General features: G+C 31.8%; 2 protein-coding genes across 3 annotated transcripts; one reads left to right on the forward strand and one right to left on the reverse strand.

Annotated features, from left to right (window-relative positions):
• The first annotated feature begins 1,754 nt into the window (after nucleotides 1-1,754).
• LOC101497969 (MACPF domain-containing protein At4g24290-like) lies at nucleotides 1,755-7,259 on the forward strand. The gene is made up of 7 exons (XM_073370178.1): nucleotides 1,755-2,141; nucleotides 2,646-2,884; nucleotides 3,025-3,226; nucleotides 4,129-4,191; nucleotides 4,505-4,697; nucleotides 5,199-5,365; nucleotides 5,868-7,259. The coding sequence occupies exons 1-7, from the start codon at nucleotides 1,890-1,892 to the stop codon at nucleotides 6,927-6,929; spliced, it is 2,178 nt and encodes a 725-aa protein (XP_073226279.1). The 5' UTR covers nucleotides 1,755-1,889; the 3' UTR covers nucleotides 6,930-7,259.
• A 3,869-nt stretch (nucleotides 7,260-11,128) lies between these two features.
• Nucleotides 11,129-17,515, reverse strand: LOC101498298 (protein PSK SIMULATOR 1). Of its 2 annotated transcripts, none has more exons than XM_004503821.4 (12): nucleotides 16,831-17,515; nucleotides 15,588-15,913; nucleotides 15,380-15,472; nucleotides 15,183-15,273; nucleotides 14,510-14,588; nucleotides 13,853-13,950; nucleotides 13,552-13,621; nucleotides 13,166-13,269; nucleotides 12,729-12,845; nucleotides 12,470-12,546; nucleotides 12,283-12,327; nucleotides 11,129-12,174 (listed from the first exon to the last, which is right to left on the reverse strand). In XM_004503821.4, the coding sequence occupies exons 1-12, from the start codon at nucleotides 17,128-17,130 to the stop codon at nucleotides 11,673-11,675; spliced, it is 1,902 nt and encodes a 633-aa protein (XP_004503878.1). In that variant the 5' UTR covers nucleotides 17,131-17,515; the 3' UTR covers nucleotides 11,129-11,672. The 2 variants fall into 2 exon arrangements, with proteins under 2 accessions (XP_004503878.1, XP_004503877.1); XM_004503820.4 differs by having other exon boundaries at nucleotides 14,495-14,588; nucleotides 16,831-17,513.
• Nucleotides 17,516-17,557: the final 42 nt, after the last annotated feature.

A 17,557-nucleotide genomic window follows, 5' to 3' on the forward strand; every position in this document is an offset into this window, starting at 1 on the left:
TAAATAATTATAATATTTTATATTATTAAAAATTAAATTTATCAAACACTTTAATTTTAATTAATTAATTTTTTAATTATAAATTATTAATTATTAACTAATTTTTTAATTATCGATCAACTTTTTAACTATCAGCTAACTTATAACTTAATTTTATATAAATAACGTATATTGGTAACAAATACAAGGATATAAGGATTGGTTATGAAAGGTTATTTCATATCCAAAGTTTTAAATATTTCTTAGAAGGAAAACAACGGTGCTCGAAGGAAGCACGGTGATTCCTCGGGAAGCTTTCTACCAACAAAAAGTTGTTAAGACAAATAATGTAAAAGAAACATTAAATAAAAGAAATTAACTTCCTCAAAGTGAACTACAGCTAAAAAAATAGAAAGAGACGAAGAACAATTGGATTGCAGATAAATCCATTTGAGAGAAGGGTTACATGTGGAGGGTATATACTATCATGGTGAGAATGTGATAAATTCAAAGGCTTAATTAAATGGTCTATAATGTACCAATGCTATTAAGGGTAAGGCTATAACGACCGCTATAGCAATTCTTGCATAATATACTAATGTCGGAATAACTACAAAATCAATTATATGGCGTAGAGTTTATTGAGGGAACTTATTAACATTAAGTGTTTGAAATTAAGTATTTTGTGTATTGGATTATATTGACAAGTATTTTAAAGACATTTGATAAAGATTGACCAAATAAAAATTTACTGTTGAAAAAAACAAAATTTAATTTGAGTCATAATCTCTTATATATCAAATATTTTTAAATTTGTATCTTCTCAATTGTACTTATGAAAACATAAATGTTTGATAAAGAGTCTCATTATTACATGTTATAAATGTATTGGTTAAAGAATTAATAAAAAAAACTTATTTTTGAAAATATAAATTAAACTTTTTTTAGTATGTTGAATTAAATTATTAAACTTGTTAAAAATTAGAAATATTAATCTCAAAACTTATTTTTTTGACGAAAAAGAACTTTTTTTAAAAAAAAATAAAAAAATACTTATGTGCATTTCTCTATTTAATTTTGGTGTTGTTTTTAAATTTTTAGTTTTTAACTCAAATTATACTCTATTTTAATTGAAATATAAATAAAATTGGTAGTTAAAATATTTATATATTTGATTAAGTATTTAATTTAAATATATTAATTTTTTAATTATTATTTTTGTTCATATTTTATTTTGAATGCAGTATCTAGTTACTTATTATTTCTTCAAAACTATAAATTTTAAAGATTTGTTTTATTCACAAAAAATATATAAATTAAGAATTATACCAAAAGTATATAAAAAAATACACTTAAATTAATTAATGGTCCAAAAGTCATTTGTTAGGAGGATTATAAAGTATATTTTACATGATTAGAAGAGCAGATATATAGTGTCTAAACACATATATTTTATATGCACTTAAAAAATTATCTATTTATATAGTCTTGCAAACATATAAAAATAACTAAAGATTCTATTAAACAAAAAACATTGAACCAATGTTATGATTTCCGAAGCAAAAACAAAATTTAGTTTCTAACAGATGCATGTGCTGTTATTAAAAATAAAAAATAAGAAAAACGAAATTGTAACATTTTTGAACAAAAAATGGTTGAAAAGAGAAAGAAAAAGTTGGAAAACGTGACTGGTCAAAGCAGTCTCGTGTAAAAACATTACAGCATGTTTAGGATCCATTGAACCATCGAGTACATTAATAATACTTCTCCTACTACCGTATTCCTTTGACTGTTGACATTTGTATTGCATCTTCTTCTTCTTTTGCTTTTACTTTTGGTTTTCCTTTTCATAAATACAAAATCTGCTTCTTTTTCGAGCCAAGAGAATAATAATTACTCAAAAGAAGAAGATGTCAGCAGGTAAGAAGAAGGCGTTGGCTGTTGAAGATGTGATCAACTCCATTGGATTAGGTTACGATCTCACTAACGATCTCAGACTCAAATCATGCAAACATGACTTCAAATTGATCACTATTGACCACGACAACCTTCGTACTGTCGAACTTCCCGGTCGTGTTTCAATCCCTAATGTCCCCAAATCCATTAAATGCGATAAAGGAGACCGTATGAGATTGTGTTCTGATGTTATTTCTTTTCAGCAGGTACATGTTTATATCATTCTATTTCTATTTTTAGAATTATAAACTTTTTTTCTTTTCTTTTCTTTTTTTGTTTTAGCCAAAGTTTATTATATGAGTCCAGTGCAGGAAGTTTTGTGTGTTTTTTGTTGGACTGTAGAAATTTTAATTTGCAATTACCTAAATTAGAGTTAATCACTTATTTTGTTCCCAAAATAGTATGCTCAAGCAATTTGGGAATTTGAACTCAGTATCTTGAGGTAACAATGCAAACTATTACCACTGAGCTAGCACCTCAAGTATTAAATTGAGCAACTCAAAAGGTCTAATATCATAGTTATAGAAGATTTTTAATTGCAGGATTATTTACAATCTTAAGGAACGCTTATAACTATTTTTCTGTTCTTATTTTGGTGAAATCAAATTCTTTGGCATGTGTATTGTTGTAATATTGATATCCGTGGACTATGGAGGATTGTTTGTCTGACTGACTAGGCATATATGTCTTTTGTTTTGTATACCTTTTAGATGTCAGAGCAGTTCAACCAGGAGCTGTCACTGACTGGTAAGATTCCAACGGGTCATTTCAATGCCGCGTTTCAGTTTTCGGGAGTTTGGCAAAGAGATGCTGCAAATACCAAGAGTCTTGCTTTTGATGGTGTATCGATCACGCTCTACGACATAGCACTTGAGAAAACACAAATAGTTCTGAGTGATCATGTCAAACAAGCTGTTCCTTCGTCGTGGGATCCCGCTGCATTGGCAAGGTACTTTATGAACTCAGCAAAATATTTTTCCTCTCCATAACTTTGGCTTTCTGTTTAACTGCTTTTCCAGTTATTTCAATTAATGAATTTGCTTGCTATGTTTGAGTTCCAACTTGTATATTTTCATCTTATCTTTTCAGGTTCATCAATAAATATGGAACCCATGCTGTAGTTGGGATCAAAATAGGGGGAACCGATATAATTTATGCAAAGCAACAGTACTCCTCTCCTCTCCAACCTTCTGATGTACAGAAAAAACTGAAGGACTTGGCAGACGAATTATTCATGGGCCAGGCTGGACAAAATATCACTAATGATGCGGCATTTAATGCGAAAGAAAAGGTTTAAAGCTTTTCCAGTTCTTTTTTTTTTTCCTTCTCTTTAAATTTGGTATTAGATAACATCATGTATGCCGAGATTGAAACTAGTTTTCGAATACCTAGTAGGGCCACCAACAATTTTTCTATGACTTTAGGACAGCCCTAGGTTAACTTTGAACTCTTTTCTATTTATCTTGGTTTTCAATATGTACTTACTGAGTATATCCAATAGCTCTTGACGCAATACATGCTCTTTGTTGATGACTTGATTATATAGTTACAGTAAGGGAGTCAAGAAAGGGAATAAATGGTATATAAGAGTTGTGGAAGGAAGCGTAATCACACGGCATTGAGTTAGGTAGAAGAAAAATGGACTATACGAAACACTAGTTCAGCCAGAGAGACGAGCACTAGCTTGGAGGTGATTATTGGAGATCATATTCAACTTGGGTGGATGAAATAGAAAAATGCTTCAAGTGGTACGGTGCTTGAAAGATGCTAACCTGCAACAGTTGAATTAGGAGTGTTGTGATAGAGGACTGGAAGAGATATGAAATTAAGATAAAATTAGGAATGGGTGTATTAGAGAAAAAGAAAGACATGCACTATTTAAAAGGAAGGGATGAGTGTAGACGAAGTAAAAAAACATTATCGTTCAAATGCCCTTTCTGGAGACTTAATTTTTGATAGAATATATTATCGTCTTAGCCAACATTAATTAGTGAATACAAGTTTGCTTTGACTCTGAGATAAATCACTAAAAACACTTACATACAAGTATAATATGTTTTCTGTAAAATCTGAGTAATAATTATGTGAAAAATCAGATCACATTGAACTAAAATATTATAATAAATCCAAAAGATCGCATTACCCTATGCAGAGAGCTAGCTTAACTTATATTTTCCTCTCTTTCCCCTCCAGTTTATGATGGACAATGGACTAGGATTCCTGGACATTCAAGCTCATTCCTACCGTGAATCAGAGGTAATAGTTGTTCTTAAATTTTAATTTATGCCAGCTACAGGATCATCCTTCTTTTCACCCATGCTGACTTTGGCTCCTAGAACCGTTGCCTATTTCCTATGAAGACAGCTGAATGTTACTAGAGTTGTTTGCTATGCTTCGTTTTTGAAAAGTTCCTGGGTTTTTTGTTGCAAATTTTGATATTGTTATCAAAGACGCTTTTCTGCTCAATCGGTTGTTGTTAGAACTTCATTAATCTATTAATATTTTACTTTCAGAGGGAAAACACAACAAATGTTCTTACTATTTTCCCCCTTCTCAATTAACATTTTAGGTGCAGGATATCAAGTTTATGTACAAGAGGAAAGGTGGAAATGGGAAAAAATATCTGAGCCATAATGAATGGTGCCAAACTGTCTTGTCTCAACCTGATGTGATATCAATGTCATTCATACCAATTACATCTCTACTTGGTGGAATAAATGGGAGTGGATATTTAACACATGCCATAAATCTCTATTTACGATGTAAGCAACTAAGCATGACTCTTTTAGTCATTCACTTATTCAAATTTGGTTTTAAAGCCTATGGAATCACTAATATCAAAGCTGTATAGATTTTTTAAAGCTGTATAGCATGACTCTTTCTGTCACTCTATAATTTATTATTTAAAATAAAAGTGCATCAATGAGTTTAGGCTTCGTCCCTCCAATCATTTGGATAGTTTGACAGTGGTGAGACAATGGAATGGAAATGAGGTTTGTGCTGATTATACTTGCAACGCGTTCACCATTATTCTTTTATGGAAGATATTCTAGATTTTCTCATTTATTTTATGAAGATTTGTTTAACATGATTATGAGATTCTTTATGCTGTTGTGGCTGTAGTTTTCTATGTTATTGAAGGTGGTCTATGATGCCTTTATTTAAATATATGCTATAATTGTAATTCGCGGTCCATGTACAAGAGGTTAGAAAGAAATGCTGTGCAAAATATAAACATCATTCACTGGAACTTCTAACTGCAGATAAACCAGCAATTGAAGAACTGCATCAATTTTTGGAGTTCCAGCTTCCAAGGCAATGGGCCCCTGTATTTGGTGAGCTTGCCCTTGGTCCTGAAAGGAAGGCGCAGAGTTCTTCATCTTTACAGTTCAGTTTCATGGGTCCTAAGCTCTACGTAAACACAACACCGGTAATGCTACTTGTTTTATGTGGAATTTTTTAATCCAATTGCCTTGTTTTTTCTTTGGTTCTGTCATAAATCAGTTATTTCAAAAGCTTAAACTGTTGCGTGAAGACATGTGAATCATTGTTATATCTAGCATGTTACATCAAACGAGAGCCTTATGCACGTCTCCTTAATCATTTTCACATCTTTATGTACTAAGATAAATTTCAGAACAAAGTCTTTATTTTCATATAAAACTGTTAAATTTGAGTGACTATATTTCATGTGTCTGAGGGCTGCAAGTCACCCTTGCATCATATATACATTTCTACCTAATATCCCCAAGTTTTGATCAAAAGTCTATGTAATTTATCTCAATAAAAATATATCATCGTATTGATGAAGATATTAAGGAGTCTTATTTTCTTTATTTTAGTCATGCAAAAAAAAAAAACAGTGCATTGTTAGATTTTCTTTACGTTTCAAATGTGGTGATTTATTTGGACTGACCTCAAACTTCATACAGGTCGTTGTACGAATGAAGCCTGTGACAGGCCTTCGACTGTATTTGGAAGGAAAGAAAAGTAATTGTTTGGCAATCCATTTACAGCACCTCTCCTCCCTGCCCAAGACATTCCAACTTGAGGATGAGCCTAATGGGAATGTATCCGATGCCTCTTCAGAACGTAAATACTATGAAAAGGTTCAGTGGAAGAGTTTTTCTCATATTTGTACGGCTCCTGTTGAATCCGATGACGAAAATGCTGTTGTGGCTGGGGCACACTTCGAAGTCGGGGAAACCGGTCTGAAGAAAGTTCTCTTCCTACGACTTCATTTCTGTAAAGTTGCCAATGCAACCCCTGTGAAAGCGCCTCAATGGGATGGTTCTCCAGGCTTGGCCCAGAAATCCGGAATAATCTCAACTTTGATCAGCACTCGCTTTTCAGGTCCACAAAAACCACCACCACCACAACCATCCGACGTAAATGTCAACTCTGCATTATACCCTGGAGGACCTCCCGTGCCTGCTCAGTCACCTAAACTTCTGAGGTTTGTTGACACAACCGAAATGACAAGAGGACCGCAAGATTTGCCTGGATTCTGGATTGTGTCTGGTGCAAGGCTTTATGTAGAGAAGGGTAAAATATCACTCAAAGTAAAATATTCTCGGGAAACCGGTCTGAAGAAAGTTCTCTTCCTACGACTTCATTTCTGTAAAGTTGCCAATGCAACCCCTGTGAAAGCGCCTCAATGGGATGGTTCTCCAGGCTTGGCCCAGAAATCCGGAATAATCTCAACTTTGATCAGCACTCGCTTTTCAGGTCCACAAAAACCACCACCACCACAACCATCCGACGTAAATGTCAACTCTGCATTATACCCTGGAGGACCTCCCGTGCCTGCTCAGTCACCTAAACTTCTGAGGTTTGTTGACACAACCGAAATGACAAGAGGACCGCAAGATTTGCCTGGATTCTGGATTGTGTCTGGTGCAAGGCTTTATGTAGAGAAGGGTAAAATATCACTCAAAGTAAAATATTCTCTTTTAACCGTGATTTTACCGGATGAAGATACGACAAGTTATTGAAAATATCAAATGTGGCAGAGTTGGAAGATGAATCTCATCAGAAAAGTAGTTCAATGAGATGTGCATGTGTACATAGTAGTGTCTGATTCTTTTTTGTTGTTGTACATTTGCTCTATTCATTATATAGGTTACTATTTGATGTTGCCATTATCTGTGTATAATTACACAACAGACTTTTTGGGGGAATTCCTTGATGTAGTTTTGAGAGAAGCTTGTGTGATGATCAATCATTGCCCCTTAAGTCTTTTTGTCTGTATTTTCTTAATGTAGTAGTTCTGTGTGTTACTGGCTTCTTCCATGCAGATAATGAAAAATTGCATTCATTTGATACTTTGGACAGTTACTTTGCATGATAGATATAGGGTTCAAAAAGACCCTGACGGGATAAATTGAGATGATCTCTATTTCTCAAAAGAAATAGATATCTCTATTATCTAGTTTTGGTGTATAAATATTTAATTAATGTCACTTTTTTTGAATGTATGCCTTTATACTATTTATTTACTCGGTAATTGACATCCCTATTTCTTGAGAAATTGAGAGGATACTTACCTTGACAGGATGTTGCATAGATTAACCAATGCCACTCTAATGCAGTTGTACGTGCTTGTATGTTGTGGCCGTAATTATTCATGTGTCATTTAGCGAAAAAAAATTTGAAAAGTCAACATTAAAGTCTTCATTCCTATATTATATATTATATTATAATGAAGTAGTAATTTTTTTTTTACAAATAAATTTAGATGAGTTGAACCTTAGTTTAGCTGAATCAATCTTGATTGACGAAGTACAAATTATTTTATTACAATAGTTAAATATATTAATCCTTCTATTATACCTCAGACCAGATGTTTGTTATTTAATTATTGTAACTATTATCATAATATGAGACAATAAAGGATAGTTCAGAAAAATACTACATATAATATTTTAATAAAATAAAATTTATCATTTTAATTTCTTAATTCACTTGTCATAATATAGGACTATAAGAGAGAGAGAGAGAGAAAATCAGTTATTTTTAGAACAATGATAAAAGTTTTAAAACATAGTATTTACATTTTTGGTTTAGGAATTATGGGCATTGAAGATATTAAATGTTTTAGATGCATCATGATTAATTTGTAGGCTAAATTACATTTGTGGTCCCTTAACTTAATTTCAGGTAACGTTTTAGTCCTTTATCTTTATTTTTTCCCGGTCCTTTATTTTAATTTTAAGTGACAAGTTGATATTTTATGTTTTAAAATTTCAACAATGTTATCATTTTTTATACAAAAATTCAATCAAAACTCATAAAATTAATTATATTCTTCAATATAATACAAATTTTATCAAATTCGTAACGCAAATCTTCAAATAAACTCATATTTTCATACTTTATTTGATATTGTTAGGAATAAAGGACTAAATCGGAAAGAAAAAAAAATAAAGAACTAAAATGTTACCTGAAATTAAGTTAAGGGACCATTGTAAAAAGAAAATACTAGTAGTATATGATAATGATTTATTAGTACTGTATTCGTGAGCCACCAAAGATGCAATATTGGACTAAATTAGTGGGTCCCTCCCTCACTCCGGTTTGTGATTTGACCAACTAATTTAAAGGTACAAACAAACCCGCGTTGCGTGCATGCATTACCATTTAGCAGCCACTTCGGTATGATATTAATAGATGGTTCTTTTACAAACGACCAAATCAACGACAAACATTTTACGCAATGACATAATCACAACATCATCTTTGGAACAACTGTTTTTTTTCTTCTAAAAGTTATGTGCTATTTCATCCGGATTATCTCAATCCACTTGAGATATGCACAGTATCCCAATTAAAAATTATTCTTTTCTATCTAATGTCCAAGAATACTTATTAGCAAAATCCCATCAAGGGCATGCAAAACATCAATCATAGATTTATCTATCCATTTTTTGATCTGTCCAAAACCTTATAATATCGCCATTACCAATTTTTCAAATTCTAAACCTTATATTAATAAAAAGAAAAGAATATGTTAGGTGTTGTTTGTGCCCTTCAATTTTTATTTTATTTTAGAAACAACTCTATTCATACTTCTTTGAAGAATACTAAAAAAAATGTCAATAAACTTCACTTAAATTTGTTTTTGTAAAATATGGATTTTTTTGTTCTTGACTGACATTTAACTTCAAGTTTTGTGAATATCAAAGTGATTCTTTTTAATTATTAAGGACCATGATCAAAATAAAATGCAACATTATAGGTAGGAGTGTAAGTAGATAAAATAAATTCAATCAACTCGAACATTCAAACCAAATCAATCTGAAAATTACCTGTTATTTTTTATTTGGTAAAAAATCAAACCAAATAAACGTAAACCGAAGATTATTGATTCAGGTATTGGATTTTAGTTATAAAAACTGAACCAAACCAATACTATTATTATATATATATATATATATATATCGTCCAATAAGACAAATGTTTATACAACAGTCTAGTTCATTAAGTTAAGTCATATCCCAAACCCTAATTTGATATCCTCACACACATACTTAATTAGAGGAGTGAATAATTAAAATGGTCGTAATTTGTTAAGGAGAAGTTCATACACATGATATGTTGCACTCACATTTTGAATTTGATTGGTAGTGATGATTTAACTACCATCGACTCATCTATTAAAAAGATAAGGGTTGTCTACAAATTTGTTAAGACATCTTCGGCTAGGCTTTGTTAGTTTTAAAAAGTGTGCAAAAGAGTGTAATATATATAGTAAGGCAATGATAGCTCTTGATTTTTTAACACGTTGAAACTCTGTCTATTTGATATTAGAAGTTGTTGTAAAATATGAAAAGACATTTAATCGACTTTGTTATCAAGATAATTCATTTGTTATGTTTCTTGCTAGTGAAGAAGTAGATATTCCAAATCATTTTGATTGAGAACGTAGACATGTGTTTGTGAACTTTTTAAAGATCTTTTATGATGCAACACTTTCCTTTTGTTGTTCATTGCATGTTACGTCTAATACAGTCTTCAAAAAGTTGTAATATTCAAAAGTCATTAGAGAAATGGACTAATAGTGAGAATGAAAAGCTGACGACGATGACAACAAACATGCAAGTGAAATTTGACAAGTATTGGGATAATAATGTTATAAACTATCTTTTGTTTGCGGTTGTTTTTCTAAATCCCCGTTATAAGTATGAATGCATTGAATTTTATTTTACTAAGATGTATGACAGTGATAATAGCAAAGATATTGTGGATTGTGTTTTAATTTTTAGAAATTGTTAGATTAGATATTACTATTCTTTGATTTAATAGTGATGAAATGACATGAATATGAAAAATGCAATCTAAAGTTATATTTATTTTGATCTATTCAAGTTGAAAATAAATTCCACGATATAATTTCTAATTGTTTATTTATTTCATTTTATTTTAGAATTTGTATCATTTACTTTAGACTGTTGTCGTTGCCTATTTGTTTTACATTGTACTTTAAATTCTCATTTATAATCTAGACAACTAAATTCTTATTTAAGTTGGCATTACTATTGCCTATTTTGTATTTTAACTTGAATTGTTATTGGATTATGTTATTCCAAATTTTGTTTTAGAAGACCAAATTATGTAATGCTACTGCATATTTTGTTTTAGTCTTTTAAATGATTAAATTATGAGTTTGTAGTTATTTCAAATTTTATTTAAGAAGAACAAATTAAAGTGACAACTTCACTAGTATATTCTTTTTTTATTTAGCCAAAAAATTGAAATTTTTATAGTTTTGTTTTTTTGAAATCTAATCACCTGAACCAAACCAACCCGTATAGGTTCAGATCCAGTCATAAAAAAATAAGTAAAATCGAACCAAACTAACCCATGCAAATTTCATTAATTTTGATTCATTTTTCGCAAAAATTCAAACCAAGCCGACCCGTTACACCCCTATTTACAGGGGTTCCCCATGTTAATTATCATGGAGTGATTTATTTCCTTAATTGTATATATTTACCTTTCCCTATTAGGATAAACAAACCAGGCAACATAATATTTGTAATTAACTGCTGCAAATATGGAAACTATTATTTATAATGGAATACAATAAAGAAAAGGACCTCAAGCCAATTCTTGTGATACCCCATAGTTAATAATCTTGCACCTAACTTTGTATATATGAATGAATAGCATAATACTTCCTGAAACAAACATATAGCATCAATCTCGTTTCTTTATTCAACAGTGTTTCTACATATTAATGGACAACTATCTATCACAGCATACAATAATATAAAAAAAAGATGTAGTTACAAAGATTTGGAAGTGCCAATAGGTATAGGTAAAGATAACCAAATCAAACAAATAATTATAATCATATAATACATGCAATGCTTTACTACTATAGGTACCAAATCCTCATTGTCTATATACACTAAAGAATTAAAAAAACACAGAATCCACCCTGCTCCAACAAAAGTGTACACTGTAGTCACATTGATACAGCCAAGAAAACCTATGATCTCAACAACTTCCGTGGTAAAAGCAATATGTACATCATGATGCGAATGCGATACAACATTTCGCCAAAACCAAAATCAATCAAGAATCCAGGGTGCCAGAAGATCTTCCAAAATCTGGCATCCAACACTTGCTGCATGAATATGGTTGTAAAATATTTACACAAAAAAGTACCATTCTTCTGTTCACTTATTCCTACCATCGTTTCATCAAAGGCGCTTAAGAATAGTCTGCGCAAATTATCTGGCCACAGCCACTCTGTCAATCACATCCAGTGCTCTATTTTTGTCGATACCAAAATCAATCACAGGAAGCTTAGAGCAAATTCTGTTAAAAGATAATTCCTTGTTTCTACTAGCTGATGAGTAACTGCTACTTTTGATCATTCTTTTGTTATCTGTCAACCCCATCTTCACATTGTCGAAGTCCAAGCTTTTACTGATCCCTCTAACACGAATTCTGTTACTTACATCCTTCAGCATGATCTGCTCGTCGGTTGTTAGTGATTGCGGTACTGCATTTGTAGATTGTTGATTTGTCTTTTGCAGGACAGTGCCCACATGAGACTTGATGGCGGACTTTGTTTCTCCAACATCAACTCCGGCTTTACTTTTGACCGCTAAGCGGTGAAGCCACAAGAGAAGTTCAAGAATATAATTTTCTACCTTTTCTTTATCTGCATGGTGAAATGTTTCAATCCGCATTATATCAGTCTTCAAGGTTTTCTTATTTAGCTCAGATCTGCAAGAATCAAACAAGAATTTTAAAAAAGAAAGTAGGAAAATAAAAGATGAAAAGAAAAATTTGGAAAACGCGCAAGTGTAGTCGATGCAACGGATCGTTACTTACCCAGTGCTTGCCCACTCTCCAACCCAACCAAAACCGTGATGCGCTCTGAATCAATTTTAGTATAACCAAACAAAAGAAAAAGAATAAACTGTTAGTTCATATAGAGAATAAACAAATAAACCAATGCTTAAAGGAAGTTTCTCAAAAAAATAAAATAATATATATATATAAATCCCAGATATCTTACTTGGCTGTGTTTGTAGCAATTGGAACCAACCATTGCAATGTTTTCTCCATCTCCTGTTTAATATCTGCTACAGTGAGCTGCAAGAAACAAACAGAAACAACATCGAAAAGGCACTAACACTTGAAAAACATCAAAAAATAATATAGAACATTTTCTGCATTGGTTGTAATTGAAAACTGAAAGACAGAAAATAAATAATACTGTAAATAATTTCTGATAATTTTTCTTGACATTTAGATTATACATGATGAAAACATACCTCTTCTGCGACATGAATTGTAGGTAATTTAGAACGCAAAGTTAATTTTATATTAGGAGGCAAGCTCTGATACAATGTATCCCTTGTATTTGCAGGCATGGAACTGGATCTGGCAACCTCAAAAAATGAACAAAAGCTTAGTAAAATCTTTTCAGCACATAAGCTAATTCGCACATGGCAGTTGACAAACATTTTTCAAAACCTATTAACAAGTAAAATTAAGTACGATAGTCTATGTTAGAAAATACGAAAATATCTTTAATATTATATTAGAATATCGTATCTTAATCTTATAGTAGTCTAATACAGACCATGAATAAGTAGTGACCTAGTTCTCTATTCCTTTAATTGATTTTTTAATTAAGAGATACTGATAAAGCACACTGTTAGAACTTAACCATGTTATGAAATAATTACAATGAAGAATAAATACTTACTAGAGTATCAATTTGGAGCACTATATTTGCATAATGCAAAGAGAGGCCTGCAGGCCCCAACCTTTGGCGATTGCTGTTGGTTTGAATAAACGGTTTACGGCCATCTGCAGACATCCACGGACAGCACCATTTCAGTTATGAAGCCAAATACAACTTTATTTACGAAATGAGTCGAAGAGTAATTCAATGAGAGTCCCTTTCAAATTTAAAATTTTACGAAAACTTAAAAATCATATAAACAAGGCTGAAATTTGCTCTGTGGCTATCAATGATGTCAACTAACTTGTTGTATTGATAACCAATGATGATTACTCCGAGTGAGACTAGAAAAGTGTAATAAAACAAGCAAAGCAAGTACAATCTGAATGCCTTTATTAGGTACATACCTGCACTGCCAAAGGCCTTATTTATCTCCAAATGCAAAAAGTGGACTATCTCTACAAGCTTCTCCATAACCTGTAATTCATTAGATAATGAATTATAATCTACTCTCTCATTTCGTAAGTAAGTTATGCTCAAAATGAATAAATCAACCTCTGCCAAAAAATAAAAATCTTAGAGTCTATGTACTACTAGTTCCTGCATTATACATGGATAGAGAGCACAATGAATGTATAAAACATTTAGATTGGAGGAGAATATGAGATTTGATCATCGCATTCATTTACAGAAGAATTGTGCGGTTACCTCTTCCATACTTCTGGACCAGAGTGACTTCTTCTTCAAGTGCTTAACTTGCTTCTTTTGACTTCTAAGTTCTGCCTTCAAGATTGAAAGGCTATCACCTATATGATGAACAGATATACTCAAGGCTATATATATATATATATATATATAAGAAATTACCTAAAGAAATGTTGCCTATACTGTTTAAACTTCTAGCTCAAAGTGAGTTTTTCTCTAAAAGTGTTTTATAATAACCAACCCATGTGCTTTAATGATGTCATCTTAAAATACCCCTCGAATAACATGTTTTAATTTTGAATGACTCTTTTATTCCATAGAACAATTTCTCGTTAAAGACATTTCTCAGAATGCAGTTATTTTTTATGAGATCGAGAAGATCAGTTGCACTTAACTAAAATCCTTAATAAGTGTTAAGTTATTTACTTTTACTTATAATCAAGACTGGAGAGGATACATACTCTCTACCCTATAAATGATTATTCTGTCAAAATTTTACAATACCAAATTAATATTTTTATTTAAATTTGAATTAGAATTAGAATTAGAACTCTTCACAAAATTTGTATTTCAAGTTTTCGGTCAATAATTGCTTGCGACAAACAAGAGTTGCATGTTATGTCAGGGGTAGTACTCTTTAATTACCGCTTTGAGATGCACCTGAATTATCCTCCTCTTCACGCTTATGCTGATAATCCTGTGCAAATCTATCCAAAGCATGCCACTCATGGTATAATTCCTGAGGCCATCAAAATTTGATTTTCCAATTTCTTTTAGATTTAAATCCCACAATAAAAAAGATAAAGTTGAATAAAATGGAAATGCAAACAAAATCATTGTATAGAAAGATATTTTATGAAGCCTTTCATTGTATAGAAAAAATAATAATACAAGACATTAAAGATAAATATTTCATAAAATCTTATGGAGCTGATACTGATAGACAAAAGCATCTTGAAATTGAATCCACTTTCAGATGCCACAAAATCTGAACAGTTATCACACAATGAGTAATAAATACAATTCCTACCACCTCTAATTATTTACTGAAACTATCAAATATCAATTTATAAGTGAGTATATATACATTTCTGAAATTATTTTGATAATATATTATTTCAAATAAGAATTAATTTGTATATACTTAATCATCAGAGGAAGTACAGCTGAGTATCACACTTGTTTCATTCCAAAACATTCATGTCATTGTGAATTAGTAGTGATAAATATTCTATTTAAATAAAGAAACTAAACTACATTTCTTTCATCTTTAAAAGTAACCAAAATTTCTTGAGCAATTATAAATATTTCTTTAGTAAAGGATTACACTCACCGCGGTAAATTGAACTAAGCTCATCAATTGCTGCATTAATAATTCTGCCTCTTCCTTCGTTTGTCGTCGAGAATTATGTTCTCTGCTAATTCTAAAATTTAGAACAAAAAGACCGATCAGAACAGCTAGAATAACGGCTATTTATTTTTTTTTCTGTGCAAAGCTAAAGACTAAACGAATTGAGTGATTTATATTACTTCTCAAAATATCGATCCAAGTTGTGCCACTGAGGATCCTTCGAACGATTTCCAAAACGAATCACCTCATCAGAAAATACTTTCAATTCATCCCTGGAAACATAACCAAAACACACATCCAGTTAGCATTTCATAATTCATAGAGTCATGATAAACTAACACAAGTTGAACCTTAGCTTGTTAATGGAAACAGAAGCCACTCCATTACCTCTTGTCTGCAGCAACAATCCTTAAAAGTTCATCCATATCCTTTGATACTAAATCTTGCATACCCTCTAATTTAAGCACTTCTTCTTTCAAATGTTTAACATTTTTTGTAGAAAGAGATTCCATGAGACTAAAACCTTTGACAATAGTGTTTGCAACCTCAAATGCTAAAATGCCAACTTCATTCCCCTTTATAACAGCTCCAGATGCAAACCCGCCGCCTGAATTTAAATTTGTCATGCTACTCCCAAGCGTGTCCAAAACATCAACCGCTTTCCCGAATCCTTTAGTGCCAACTCTGCCCAGGCGTGAACTCACAACTGAGACCTGAAATAGAAAGACCTTAATGTTCATTTTTCTTCTATGTTTGTCAACTTATCCCCATTTTTCTTTTGTATCATATCTTGTCTTGGTCAAGTGTTTGATGAGATAACATGATATGATAAGTTAATCTTGAAACTTATCCTATCTTGTCTCTCCTTAAAATCCTAATCCTGATTTTGAGCTAGGTTAGAAACCAGCAGAATAGAATAAGAACAATAATCCCTAATGAAACTCGTCTAACATTTTTCTTTTCCTTTCTTCAACAAGTGTGTCTGTGTATAGAATATTTGGATTCTTCGTCACACAACAAAATAGTGTCACCATTCCTAAACCTCAAAAACCAACCTTTGAATTAATTTCATTCCCTAAAAGCCATCCTTTCAATTTGAATTAAAAAGTGTAGCATAACCTAACCTAACCTAACCAAAATCTAATTCCCAACATCATCTTTGTCAATCACTTATAGCATAGAATTCAAAAACAAAATTGAAAAGATACAATTTAGGACAATCTATGGCCAATGTCAACATGTTTCATGATTCATCAACATACCTGATTTGTCTAAGTTACTGATTGATTAATTCATAGATTGAGCACAGAAACAGAATGCTATGAAACAAACATGGGAATGGTAAAACTGAACAAAAGCCTTAGCTGAATTAAGCTATAATGGCTTATATGATAAAATTGTTTATGTATAAGTTATTTCTATAGAGAGAAAAAATAGTCAAATTATTTTCACAAGATTTATTGGAGTGTAATGAAAATAAGCCAAAAACAGCTTAGTTTATAGACATGTCATAATCTATTTTCTTAAGTCCTCTCAGATGGTCTCATAGTGGTGTATACTGACATTAGATAAGTTGAAAAAAGTGAATAAAAGAGACAGAAAAAGGGAGTGGAATCATTAGTTAACCAACCTTAGCCACAGCAGCTTGCCTTGATCTTACTGACCTAGACTCGTGTGAAAAAGAATCAGCATAGCGTGGAATTCCATCATAGTAATCATCAGGACTAGTTCCCCCTGCAGCAACAACAACAGCAACAACAGCTTCCTCTTCCTTTATGTTATTATCAATTCCCTCCTTTGCACTAGTCAAATTCAAATCCCTAGTGTGTTTGTGATTCTTATTACCACCAGATTTTTTGTTATCATAATGTTCTTCCTGGTTGGCAAACGCCTTGTCACCTTTTGCAGACTTGGAACAAAGACCCCCCATATCAAAAATGAAATAAAAATTCAGTGGTAGCTCAGTTAATCCAAATCAGGAACTGAAATAGAAACAGAACACCCTATTGAGAGAAGGGAAAAAAATATGGTAGTTAAAAGAGAGAGAGAGAGAGAGAGAGAGAGAGAGCAAAGATTGAAAATTTGAGAAGAAAAAGTCCAAAATCAACACCCCATTGGTTGAAAAAATAATATAATAAAGAAAAAAAGAAGAAGATTAATGATGGAACGGAATAGTACTAGAAGATAGGAAAATGTAATGAAAATAAAAGAGACATTAAGGCGGCGTTGGTAGTAGGTCAAGTTAAGGAAGCATGATGACTATGAGTGCCAACGCTGCAACTGCAAGCAAGTTCAACCTTCTCCGCTTATCACTAAACGACAACTATTTACGTATAAAATCTGCCTTCGACTTTCCC

Source organism: Cicer arietinum, chromosome 6, assembly GCF_000331145.2.
Source record: "Cicer arietinum cultivar CDC Frontier isolate Library 1 chromosome 6, Cicar.CDCFrontier_v2.0, whole genome shotgun sequence".
Classification (NCBI taxonomy): Eukaryota; Viridiplantae; Streptophyta; class Magnoliopsida; order Fabales; family Fabaceae; genus Cicer; species Cicer arietinum.

Bases quoted from the DNA above. Each gene is read 5' to 3' on its own strand.
- LOC101497969 (XM_073370178.1), top strand. From the start codon at position 1,890: ATGTCAGCAGGTAAGAAGAAGGCGTTGGCTGTTGAAGATGTGATCAAC. The intron at 2,885-3,024 runs GTACTTTATGAA...TTATCTTTTCAG, and splicing joins GATCCCGCTGCATTGGCAAG to GTTCATCAATAAATATGGAA. The intron at 5,366-5,867 runs GTAATGCTACTT...AACTTCATACAG, and splicing joins TCTACGTAAACACAACACCG to GTCGTTGTACGAATGAAGCC.
- LOC101498298 (XM_004503820.4), bottom strand. From the start codon at position 17,130: ATGGGGGGTCTTTGTTCCAAGTCTGCAAAAGGTGACAAGGCGTTTGCC. The intron at 14,589-15,182 runs GTGAGTGTAATC...TGATGGCCTCAG, and splicing joins GCTTAGTTCAATTTACCGCG to GAATTATACCATGAGTGGCA. The intron at 12,175-12,282 runs GTAAGTAACGAT...TGATTCTTGCAG, and splicing joins GGAGAGTGGGCAAGCACTGG to ATCTGAGCTAAATAAGAAAA.